Below are 12067 nucleotides of genomic sequence, written 5' to 3' on the forward strand. Positions count from 1 at the left end.
TACAACCCTGCCATACTCCTTTCCCAATCTTACACCAGTCCATTGTTCCGTGGTCTGTTCTTACCGTTGCTACTTGGTCGTTATACAGATTCCTCAGGAGGCAGACAAGATGACTTGGTATCCCCATACCACCAAGAACTTGCCACAATTTGTTATGATCCACACAGCCAACGGCTTTAGAATAGTCAATAAAACAGAAATATATGTTTTTCTGAAACTCCCTGGCTTTCTCCATTATCCAGCGGATATTGGCAATTTGGTCTCTAGTTCCTCTGCCTTTTCTAAACCCAGCTTGTACATCTGGCAGTTCTCGTTCCATGAATTGCTGGAGTCTACCTTGCAAGATCTTGAGCATTACCTTACTGGCATGTGAAATAAGTGCCACTGTTCGATAGTTTGAACATTCTTTAATGTTTCCCTTTTTTGGTATGGGGATATAAGTTGATTTTTTCCAATCTGATGGCCATTCTTGTGTTTAGCTTCCCCAAATCTGTGTACTTCTTCACATACAGCCTAGTTAAACTATGGAATTCGCTACCACAGGATGTAGCGAAGGCCACCAATTTGGATGGCTTGAAAAGGGGGTTAGACAAATTCCTGGAGAAAAAGGCTATCAGTGGCTACTAGTCTTGATGGCTATGTGCTACCTCCAGTACCAGAGGCAGTGAGCCTATGTACACCAGTTGCTGGGGGCCATGGGCAGGAGAGTGTTGTTGTACTCGTGTCCTGCTTGTGAGTTCCTGGTCGACAGCTGGTTGGCCACTGCGTGAACAGAATGCTGAACTAGATGGACCCTTGGCCTGATCCAGCATGGCTCTTTTTATGTTCTTAGAGACGTGAGCATTCAAGTTGGCAAGGAATGCTTGAGCATTCCTTGGCAATTACCAACCCAGAGGTCCGCAAACTTGGCTCCCCAGGTGCTGGCAGACTACAACTCCCACCACTCCTGCCCACTGACCATGCTGGTGGGAGTTGATGGGAGTTGTAGTCCACTATCTGGTGACCCAAAGTTCAGAACCATCTAAGCATCTGGTCATGGGGTGGGGGTGGAGAAGTCCTACTAGATCAGTCATGCTTGGCTATCAAGTGAAGTTCTTAGCTTGCCTCTGATGCCAAATCACAACAGCATTAACAATGGTTAATCTATGTGTTGACAACACCATTGTACACAGTTTATACAATTTATTTTGATTCAGGCATAGAAAGTGATAGCCCAAACACATCACACACTTGTTATTTAAAGGAAATGTCATTAACCATCTTCAAAATATCACTTGCATTGAAATCAGTTAAATAACTGAATGGTTAAAATCAAGGCAGTTCATAGAGTTAAAAACAGAATTAGCTCTGTAGATGATTAAGAGAACAAAAGGCTTAATCTGAACATTAAAATAAGCTCAAAATCATGTATATTCATCATTTTTGCAACTGAAGGCTTATGTGTCATGAGAATAACCAACACTAATTTGTTTCCATTTGAAGAACAGAAAGCTACCTGTTAAGCTTAAGAAAATATAGACAGGTTTCAGAACAAAGTGCTCAGATAAAAGCTTTTTGTTCATTTTTCTTTTGGTAGTGGTGGGGAGCAGTCAATGACATGAAGTGGTTTGCTGGATTGCTGACAAATACACTCGAGAAGAAGCCCAGAAAGCAGAGGGAAGTGGCTCAGTTTCTGACTTGAAGGTAATGCCAAATGACAGCTCTAGTATCATTTATCAGGTTTACTGCACTTCTATTCATATAAACCCCTAGGTAAAGTTGTCATTCTAACATTCTAAGTAGTGTGAAATAGTAGTGACAGATTCTAAGGATAACAGATATTCAGATTAGGTACAACACAGCCTACTTTGAGCTTACTGTACTTCTTTGCAAAAAGATTTAACACCCAAAATGTGGGTTTAATCAGTTTAAAAAAGAAAGAGAAGGGAAGGAATTAATTTACTTGGGCAAAATATACATTTTATAATGCATTGTGAAACATACAGGCACAAGCAGACCCCACACTATTCATAACAAAGGATATATAAATCCACTCCTATATATGTAAAATAAATGTTTCAAATGCACTGACAAAAATAAGGAGTTGTTATATAGACCCTGGCAGGGAAAAGAAAGAGATACTCTAAAGTGTTACCACCAGCCCTCTAACTTAATTGTCATTCCTTGTTGCCTCTCTCAAACCCCAACACAGAAAAGTTGCTGTCACAGAAAGATTGTTGCATTAGCAAAGGGAGGACTGACACGATCCCTTCTCAAACTGCCACTATTTTACTTGTGTAAGTGGCTGGCAACATTCAGCATGTGGGAGAACACTGATCTGGATGGCATGGCAGCAAAATGGAAATTCTCCAGTTTTCTGGCCACTACTCCGTTCCTTTGTCTTCATCTGTCCCCTGGAATACCCATAGGTAACATCGCTCTTGGCTCGCTCTCAGCAAAAACACTGAAGCTGATGCAGTCAAGGCTTAATTAGAGCCAGGGCTTAGCTCCAGAATCCATTCTGGATTCATTCAACACCAGGACATAGCAAAGCAATGAGTATGAGAGTGCACACTCACAGAGGAAGAGTAAACTTCCCCAGTACTAATGAGGATGAAGTAAGTATATACTGAAAACACACACACACACACCAACACTTGTGAGAAGCTGAGGGATGTTTTTTGTTATTCAGGGGCAACTTCAGTTACTGGTCCACTGTCTCAGCTGCTGAAGCCTGCGTGGGCTTACCAATAATTTGGTGTGGTTGTCATAAAACTCTCTAACACTACCCAGAACCATAGGTTCCCCTCTAAAGCCCTTTGAAGGGCTTGTGCAAGCTTCAGTGCATTGAAGGGAGTGGTGATGGGTCCCAAGAATCAGCTGATGGACAGGATCCATCACACCCATTTTAAAGATGCTAGTGCCTGGATTGCACCCCTCCTTTAATTCTCCATGGTTTTCATTATCAGGTGCCTACTACTGCAACTGACCATGCAGAGAGTGCTTTTCTCTCTGAGAATTGAGGGTTCCTCCTCACTTGTGGGACTTCCATGAGGCCAAACACCAGATCCCAGCTTGAAACCCCAATTGACAACACTGCTCTTCACCTTGGAACTCTACAGATCTACTTCAAGTTGGCATGCTGAGAAATCACATTACATGCACACATGTAATGTTTTCTGCCTGTATTGTATATTTATTTAAATTTAAAACAAACACTAAAAAACCAATTTTAGACAGCTTTTTCTGTGCCATAGGAAAAAAATCAGAATATTTATTTTGCTCTTTCCTACTTTACAACACAATCTCAAATTCAATGCAAAGTAGCCAAATCTCCCTCACAAAAGTCCATTTCAGTTTCATACAGACCTTCAGCTTCTATGTGCATACAACAGATCATCCAACAATGTTTTACTTGTAAAAAAAAAAGAAAGAAGAACAAACAATAGTGTATTTACTTATGTACTTATAATACCCTTCAAGCACCCAAGATTAATAAACCTTCTAACTCTGGACATATTATAGATTACAGTTTTCCACCATGCATCACAAACAAGACAAGAAGCAAGAATGTAAATATGGAGTTAAGGAATTTCAACTCATTTTACATTCTGTAGGTTAGTAGATTTTTTTACAGCAAACTGGTGAAAATTATAAGCTAATGATGAAAATCAAAGAACAAAAAACGATGAAGATGTTTAGCAAACAAAATTGTTTTTTTAAAAAGATGCAACAGGAAATGATTCTTTGAAAAATAGAAGAATTAAACCAATCTGCACATGGGGAAAATGATACTTCCTACAAGCTCAGGTTGAAGGATGGGTCAACTGCATTTTTTAACACATTCTTCAGTGAGGATCACCAAAGGCAAGTTCCTTTAGTGATAGCGACTGCAAAACAATGATGGGTAATAGTAGAAGGGCAGGATAGAAATATAAACAAATAGATTTCTGAACTCAAGTAATCCGGCTATGGAACACCCACGCTTGTTTCTTCAGACATGAAAGTACACTTCTGAGTGCAATAAAAAATTAGGAACAAGGGGTAATTAAGAGTGTAATCCTAAAGGATTGTCTCTCGATAGACAGGCAATCCTTTTGCCTCTCGATAAGTCAGGTAGCCCTATGCCCAATTCTGTGCCTATCCTGTGCCCTGCCATCATGAGCTGGGCAGGGCAGGAAGAGGCCAGAGGTGAAAATGCCTCCTATTCTTCCTTTACATTTACAGCTAAACAAGCCTCTTCGCTCATCTAACTGACTTACCTTTTGGTGACCAAGATGGGCAATGGAAAGGCTTTAGGATCCTGTAGATCTTGGCCTCTCCTCCTCCCTCCCCTCCTTTCCCACCTGCACACCCCCTTTTCTACCTCTCTGACTTCTCGTGCAAAGTTGCAGTTGCAACCTTGCAAGAGAAGCTTTCCATGGTGGCTGGCAGGGGGGGAAAAGAGAGAAGATCCACAATTGGATTTCCTTCTCCACAGATGTAGCTCTGTCTACAGCCTTGGGGAGATCTGCACCATCCTTGAATCCCCAGACACTGTCTGGGAGCCATAGGATTGCTCTGACTGAGTGTAAATCATATGGTCTCAAATGTGGCCAGAAAATTAACAGAGAGAAATAATTAGAGGATAAAATAAATGAAAAAGAGTGGCAGTCTGAAGAGCAAAACTGAATGCATCTTTTTTCCTTGGCCATTTTTAGAAGTGTACTGAAAGTGGGATTTTGCTATTAAGAAAATATAGCACAGGCACTGTCTTTGTAGAAATGACAATCATGCATTCATTTCTAACATGGCAAAAACACTTAAACAAAAATAAAAAGCAGTGAAGAATGGATGGTATTTCAAATGGCAACCATGCACCATGGGTTTGTAAAGTACATACCCAGAAAGGATCTCTTGGGAGGTGTTTTGATTTCTTCATCCTTACTATCTGCAGCTATATTCAAAGATTGAAGAGAAAGCAAAGACAAAACAGACGGGTTTGACTCCATGTAGTAGCAGGCCTCTTAAGTTTGTTTTAAATTAGCTCAGTGTTAGTATATCTTGCTGGGAGTCATCATGCCAGAAATCGTTTTAGTTCCTGTGCTGTCTACAAGGCATTCTCCTGGATTTTGAAGCTAGGTACAGTATAAGGGTAATAGAGTCACAATGTATTTCCTAAAATCACTGGAGAAAAACCAGAAACTTTTATGTACATAATCCACAGAATCTAAATATCTGATACATATAGCAATACCAAGCACAGATTAGGAAAAAAATGAAAGGTTTAATTTTTAAGTGGTTCCAGGCTTAGCGAAGTCTAAACAACATAAAAGAGCTTACCTCACTATTTTGATAAACACTGCTTTACAAGCAAGCCAACTATCCAAGAGATGACTATGTATAATGTGCCTATGTTCAATTTCTACCAGTTCGTTACAGAACAAAATATTGCTTTCTTTGATATTTCAATTCATTTGAGAGATATAGGTTACCCTCACTTCCTCAAGAGTGCTACAAAACCAACAACTGTTTGAACTTCATAGCCATGACTGTGTGTATACCCTGTGCTAAAAGCAACAGTGAAATTCTGTGCAAGGTAACCCAATTCTTTTGCGAACTGCCTGGAGAGCTTTGGCTATTGAGTGGTACAGAAATGACATACACAAATAAATAGTTAAGTAGGTAAGTAAGTAAGTAAATAAATAAAAAAATAAAACATAAAGTCTGCACTCTGAATAAATTTTACACATCAAGGAACTTTACATATAGTTGCAGAGTTTCCTGAATTTATTGTAATTCTACTAGTCCTGGGAAGGGCAATCATGAAATCAAAGTTAAGGACACTGAAACTCTGGTCAGCCCTGTGGCTGTATTCATCTCAGCATTGCCTGCACATTTTCAAGCCTATCTTTGCACCCTTACAGCTGGGCTAGAAACCCACTTTAAAAAACAGAAACACACAAAAAACTCAGTACCAAGTTTTGTACCCAGTGCAACTCTTCTGCACTTGCATAACCCCAGATGTAAGATAGCTAGTAATTGCTAATCAGTTACATGTGGAACAGCTGTATCACAGAGCAATCCTAGGCATGTCTACTCAGAATTAAGTCCCACGGAGTTCAATAGGGCTTACTCCCAGGAAAGCGTGTATAGGGTTTTATCATCACACATCTTGGCTCTTGTTTTACCCCCAAAGTCTACCTGTCTTGAAGTTTACTGCTTACTACATCTACAGCAGTTTCTATGTTGACTTTCTGTTGTTTTCTTGAGCAACATAACATGCACATTAAAAGCTCCAAGATGTCAGCTGTGAAATATTCCAGGATTCCAAATCTTGAATTTTGATGGGATTTATATATGAGCTCCTGACTATCACAGTAGACTGCTCTGGAAAGCAGACTGTTCCCATAAGGGATGTTTAGGGGGCCAAAGTAGAAATTAATAATTTAAATGCAATTATGTTAATGTGATTAATGTGCATGGTTTTTGTAATGTAAATAACAGTCACAGGGAGGCCAGAGAAGCCTGTGGATTCTGTGTGTGTGTGTGTGTGTGTGTGTGTTTGGAGGGGGGAATGGAGAGGGGAAGGTCAAACACCCTCTCCTGACAAAAATTCCCTGTCTGAAGCATTTGCATTTCTGTCAACATATGCATTGGAGCTTCCCTTAAAATTCAACTAGCAGCTTCAGAGAGGCAATATTTGGTGGCCTCAGTGGTGCCAGGATTCAGGAGAAAGGTTTTAAAGGGAATGAGAAAGGGAAAAGGAAAAGGAAGAGGAAGAGGAAAGAAAGACAGAGGGCTGGTTTGCATGATCACCGCAGCCCACAGTGCTTATTTAAGCCATGATGGGTTATGGCATGTACCAGTGGCCATTCTGGACATTCAACGCTCAAATAACCCTACAACAGACCATGGATTATTTGAGGTTTGCTTAACCTTCAAACAACCCCTGCCACCCAGGTTCAGACAACATGGCAAACCATGGCAATGGTCAGAAAGACAGAATGAGGAGCCAGAGGGAGAGGGGGAGAGAGAGAGAGAGAGAGAGAGAGAGAGAGAGAGAGAACGCGAAGCCAGAGAGACAGCGCAAGTGAATGGAAGGAAGGAAAGGGAGCCAGAAATAGATGAAAGGAAAGAGGGAGGAAAGAAAAGACGAGTCAGAGAGAGAGAAGGAAAGAAAAAAGAGCCAGAGTGAGAGAAGGAAGGAAGGAAGGAACGAAAGAAAGGCCAGAGAGAAAGAGAAAGACAGGAAAGATCAGAGAGAGGGAGAGGCTAAAGTGAGTACTATTCAGACAGTGTGCACATTCATGCACAGACACAAACAAAGATAAGGGGGGCGTTTTTGTGATTAGCCCTCCACCCCCGAACAGCAGCTATTTATGATGGTGCCCAGAGCACTTTTTAAAAATGCCAAATGTGCCCATGGGTCCAAAAAGTTTGGAAACCCCTGAGGTAGAAGGTGACATTTCAGAGGACCCCCAATTTATCATGTTCAGTAAGCTTATAATGGAGAGAGTAGGGATGAACTACTCTTCTCATGCAACAACAGATACCATATAAATAGAAGTGCCAGAAATACAAACTACAGAAATTTATAGCTTTGAGCTATAATTTTGTTTATTCTCATCAGCAAATCCATCAAGACAGACAACCTAGAAAAAGACCCATGCTTGATCTCACAAAATTCATCCCTCTGAAGGAGGAGAGATGCCATGTTATTGCTTCTGAAGTTAATTGAAATTGATTCCCTTCTATTCAGGTGGGACTATACAGGTGGCAAGGGAAATATACTTCTTCACAATGCCCACTCTGGACAAGTGTCCACAAAGGCACATAGAAAAGCAGTCCTCTGAAAGAACCCAAGAATAAAGACCAGGACTTGAAGCAATTACATGGAAGCTGTCCTGTTATAAGAAAGCAAAAAGGAAATGAGGGCAGTGTCAAAATTGGACAATAAAAGCAAAGAGAGGGTTGAACCTCAAACTGGTGCCAGATGGGGAACATATGGAAATGCTCAATGGCTTTCAATAAGCATGTGTCTTCAAGGGCAAGCATTCTAAACATTCTCTTATTTCAACTCTGAATTTTAGTTTTCAAAAGAAGAACCTCTCAGCCTTTCCATTCTATTTAATAAATTCTCCAGCCAGCATTGGTTTGAGATTCACCCCTCTATTTGCTTTCCCTGCTACAGAATAGGCATTCACAGATGCTTTGAGCTGTTTCCCTTATGATCCTTGTACAAGAGCCTGTTTCGCCATGAATAGGCATTTTTGAAAGTCGCAAAGCCCATGTAGGAATAACAACATGTCTGAAGTAACCCTGAGGCTAGAAATATCGCAGCCCAATTGTCTAATCAGCAATGAGATGAAATATGAATTTAGGGGAATTAAGACTCCCCACCACCACCACCACCAAAAAGAAAAGAAAACCCAACAGGTCCACATTCTTTACACTGCCATACTGGGGTAGAGTGGGGGAGCCTGTACTCACAAGATTGCAAGTATACAAATTCAATCCAGGATCTTGACTTCAGCCTCATAGCAGAATGTATTTTGTAGTAGCACAATTATTAGAGGAGAATGAACCCTTACAAAAGCTTAAGTACTAGAAATAATGCCTTTGTAAGTATAAAGGTATTTATATATGCATGCAATAGTGATACTGTTCCTCCGTGTCCGGCTACTGAGGGTTACATCTCAGAACATCAACATGGAAGCTGCTTGAAACAGTTTCCGAGTAGTGCCACTCTGTACAGTAGACATGTTGAAATCACCAATACCACACAGAGCTTCAGTGCCACTGATTGGAGGGCAATGGCATGACAACTACATGACAAGGGTGATCCACAAGACAGATATGCATACATTATGGCTTCTGAGAAGAACTGTGAGTGCAATGAGGCCATTTCAAGTGGCCTCCACAGGACTGGGTTTAGCGTAATTCAGTATCATGACAAGAACCATTTGAATACACTAAGGATCTGGAACTGAATAGTGAAAAGATCATCCCTCCACAAGCTTTGCAAAAGGGAAAAAATAACCACTCAATTTGCATGACAGCATGGCACCAGTTACTGAACAGGATTTGGCATATTCATATCAAAGTAAATATTTGATTTTTTAAAACAAACAAATCAAAGCCGTTTCCATTCGGTGGGCTGGAGACTCTTGAAGTACTGGATTATCAAAAGATAATTTGACACAGCATAAGCCAAATTATAAGTTAGCAAAGGGAAAGCAACTAAAACCACAGGAGGAAAACAGTATTTCACAGCATCACTAAACAATTATTTCAACCAACCTGAAAAAGAGCGTCGCTTTATATTCAGCTCATTTGTCACACGTATTTCAGTGCACAGTTTCAGCATCAGTAACATTGTAATTATCATTATAATGCTCTGCAATAGTAGGGGGGATTCAAAACGCCTCCCAAACCTAGAAGGAGAGGGTAAAATGCATATCAGATAGTGAACATCCAGGAACCTCTACCAATTTAAACATAAACAGCAACAGCTTTAAAAACCACACACATTCAAAGCAAAGAATTCCACAAGGGCTGTGTTAATACACTTTATATTTGGTAAGAGGCCAAGCGTAACTCACCATTTCATAACCTATAAAGTATACCTACTTGGTTGGCAGCCATTACATGACAGACTGCTGTAACACTGGACAAGCAGTAAAACAGTAGTCAACTGTTCACAAAATATCCTTATTTTAATGCAGGAGTTTGCAAAGAATCACAGAATCATAAAAGGGGGGGGTCTTGCTGGCCATCTAGTCCAACCCCCTGTACAATACAGGAAATCCAAATTTAGAGCATCCCCAACAAAATGGCTGTCCAGCCTCTGCTTGAAAATCTCCAGTGAGGGAGAGCCTACCCTCCACCATCACCCAGATAATTGTTTCCACTGCCGAATTGCTCTTACCATTAAGAAGTTTCTCCTAATGTTCAACCAAAGTCTACCCTCCTGTAACTTAAGCCCATTAGATCTAGTGCAGTCCTGGACTCTGGAGCAGCAAAGAGTAAGTCCTCTTCTACAGAACTATGCATGGCATTGTTTAGCAAAACAAAAGTGCAGTTCTTCCAGAGGTATGGAGATACCTCCCCAGCAGAGATGGAAGGTACTTCAGGACTTCTCCTCTGACATGTCTCTTTCTGGCCAGGAGGTAAAACTTGCCTCCTTCAGATTACTGGAGGCTGGGTGTTGACTATATTGCAACCTGCTGGAACGGTGAAAGTCAACAACATTTTTTTATAAAATCCCTTTGCGAAATATTGAATTTTAAAATGTACACCATCTTAAGCACATTAATTATGTTAAACAAGGCCTGTGCATAGCTCTGCAGAAGTTACTTAGGTGGATGGATCTGCTTGGTGTTAACTGAAGCATACACTGGAAGAATGGTATAACTATAACAGAACAACTTCTGACAGAATGGCATGCATTGCCAAATAGGATCTTGTGGGTATTTACAGGGAAATAGGTGCAATTACGTGGACAGGGTAGCCTATCTTCTGGCTTTCCTGGCCTTTACATGGTGCAGGTGACATTACAAAAGGGTAATCATTGAGGTTCTTAGATTTTAAGGAAAAATGATTTTTGCCAATGAATCTATAGACGTGAATTCAATTACATCCACTGAAACCACTAGAGGGAGATCTCTTCCCTTGCTATATTATTCAACAATAATTCATAAACACACTTATACACTCTACAACCTCCCAAAATACATCCCAAACACCTTAAATTAATACATATTCATATTTACAAGGATTTTTTTTTAAGCTATGTGAAAATATACAATATTCATTTGCACCATGTCCACAGATAAACTAGCCTTTATTGCACATCTCTTTTCTTGGATACCAACACTGGTTTTTAATCCTTGTTCAGCACCAGTACAAAGTAACTAGCTACTTTGAATTCGTGTACATTCACAGATTACCGCATGGATTGACAGAGGCAGTGGTGTGCAACCTATAAGTGATACCATAAATCAAGCATACATAGAAGCCGCGCCTTCAGGAAGTCTTTCCCCCAAAGTCGGGGAGTCAGACAAGTGAGGTTAGCTGTGATTACACAAGGACAAGTCACATTCAGCCCTCTGAAAATCAGATGAATGCCTATGGTCAATCAAAAAGGCACTTTAAAAAGGATTACAGAGATAAAGATGTATTGATGGACATACAACTGGTGCCATATTATAACAAATAAGAAATGGCAGATTCCCTTGATATACCATGTGTATAAGGTAAGCCTTTGAATGAACCTAGAGTAGTAAAGGAAAAGCTGTCTGCATGTGCCGATCGCTCTATTACTCTCATATTCCATGTATAATCAAATTCAAGTAAGTCCTCAGGAGACAGAGAACATAAGAAGAGCCCTGCTGGATCCGACCAAGAATCCATCTAGTCAAGCATTCTGCTCACACAGTGGCTAACCAGCTGTTGACCAGGAACCCACAAGCAGGATACAAGTACAACAGCACTCTCCTGCCCATGTCCCCCAGCAACTGGTGTACAGTTTACAGCTTACTGCCTATGGAGGTTCACATAGCCATCAGGACTAGTAGCCATTGATTGCCTACAACAGAACACTGACAAACTGTACAGCTTCTCTGAGCAAGATGAAAAGTCAGTTTTGCAGATAAGAGAAAATGGCCTCAGAGGAGCAGTAAGTTGCATAGACAGTTGAGGCCACAAAGAGGTCCCAGGGTGTACAAAAGCTAAGGGATGGAGGAAGCCAAATGATTAGAAAGGACATGGGGCCAGGTGAAGGAAGCATGGCCATCTTGGGAGCTCCAGAGGCCCAGATTGGCACCCCAGGAGGACCAAATTTGTTACCCTGGGCTTGAGGTTTGGCACCCCTGCTTTAGAGACTGTGGATCAGGGAGCCCAAAAGTGTGTGGGGAGGCTGAATTTTTCATTGACCAGGCTCAGATGACGCACCATGGCTCGTCATGGGTTAAATAACCGACAACAAGCCATGATGCCCACAGGCACCAATTTGCATACACAACCTCCACTCGGGGGTTGTCGTGTTGTGTGAACCAGGTGACTATGGGTTATGCAGGGATTATTTAATCCTCGCATAACCCACGGT

At 41.0% G+C, this 12067-nt stretch overlaps 1 protein-coding gene across 4 annotated transcripts in view; it reads right to left on the minus strand.

Annotated features, from left to right (window-relative positions):
* The window catches only part of SLC66A2 (solute carrier family 66 member 2), a 115166-nt gene that overhangs the window by 59970 nt on the left and 43129 nt on the right, over nucleotides 1-12067 (minus strand). For 2 of the 4 annotated variants that reach the window (XM_084850062.1, XM_084850061.1), the window contains 2 exons: nucleotides 9262-9395; nucleotides 4862-4915 (listed from right to left, as the gene is read on the minus strand). In XM_084850062.1, coding sequence (XP_084706188.1) covers nucleotides 4862-4915; nucleotides 9262-9395 — 188 coding nt within the window. The remainder of the gene's footprint in view (nucleotides 1-4861; nucleotides 4916-9261; nucleotides 9396-12067) is intronic. The other 2 variants (XM_084850064.1, XM_084850063.1) reach the window with 1 other exon arrangement.

Source organism: Heloderma suspectum, chromosome 4, assembly GCF_057233095.1.
Source record: "Heloderma suspectum isolate Gila_16-S chromosome 4, 16-S_ref, whole genome shotgun sequence".
NCBI lineage: Eukaryota > Metazoa > Chordata > Lepidosauria > Squamata > Helodermatidae > Heloderma > Heloderma suspectum.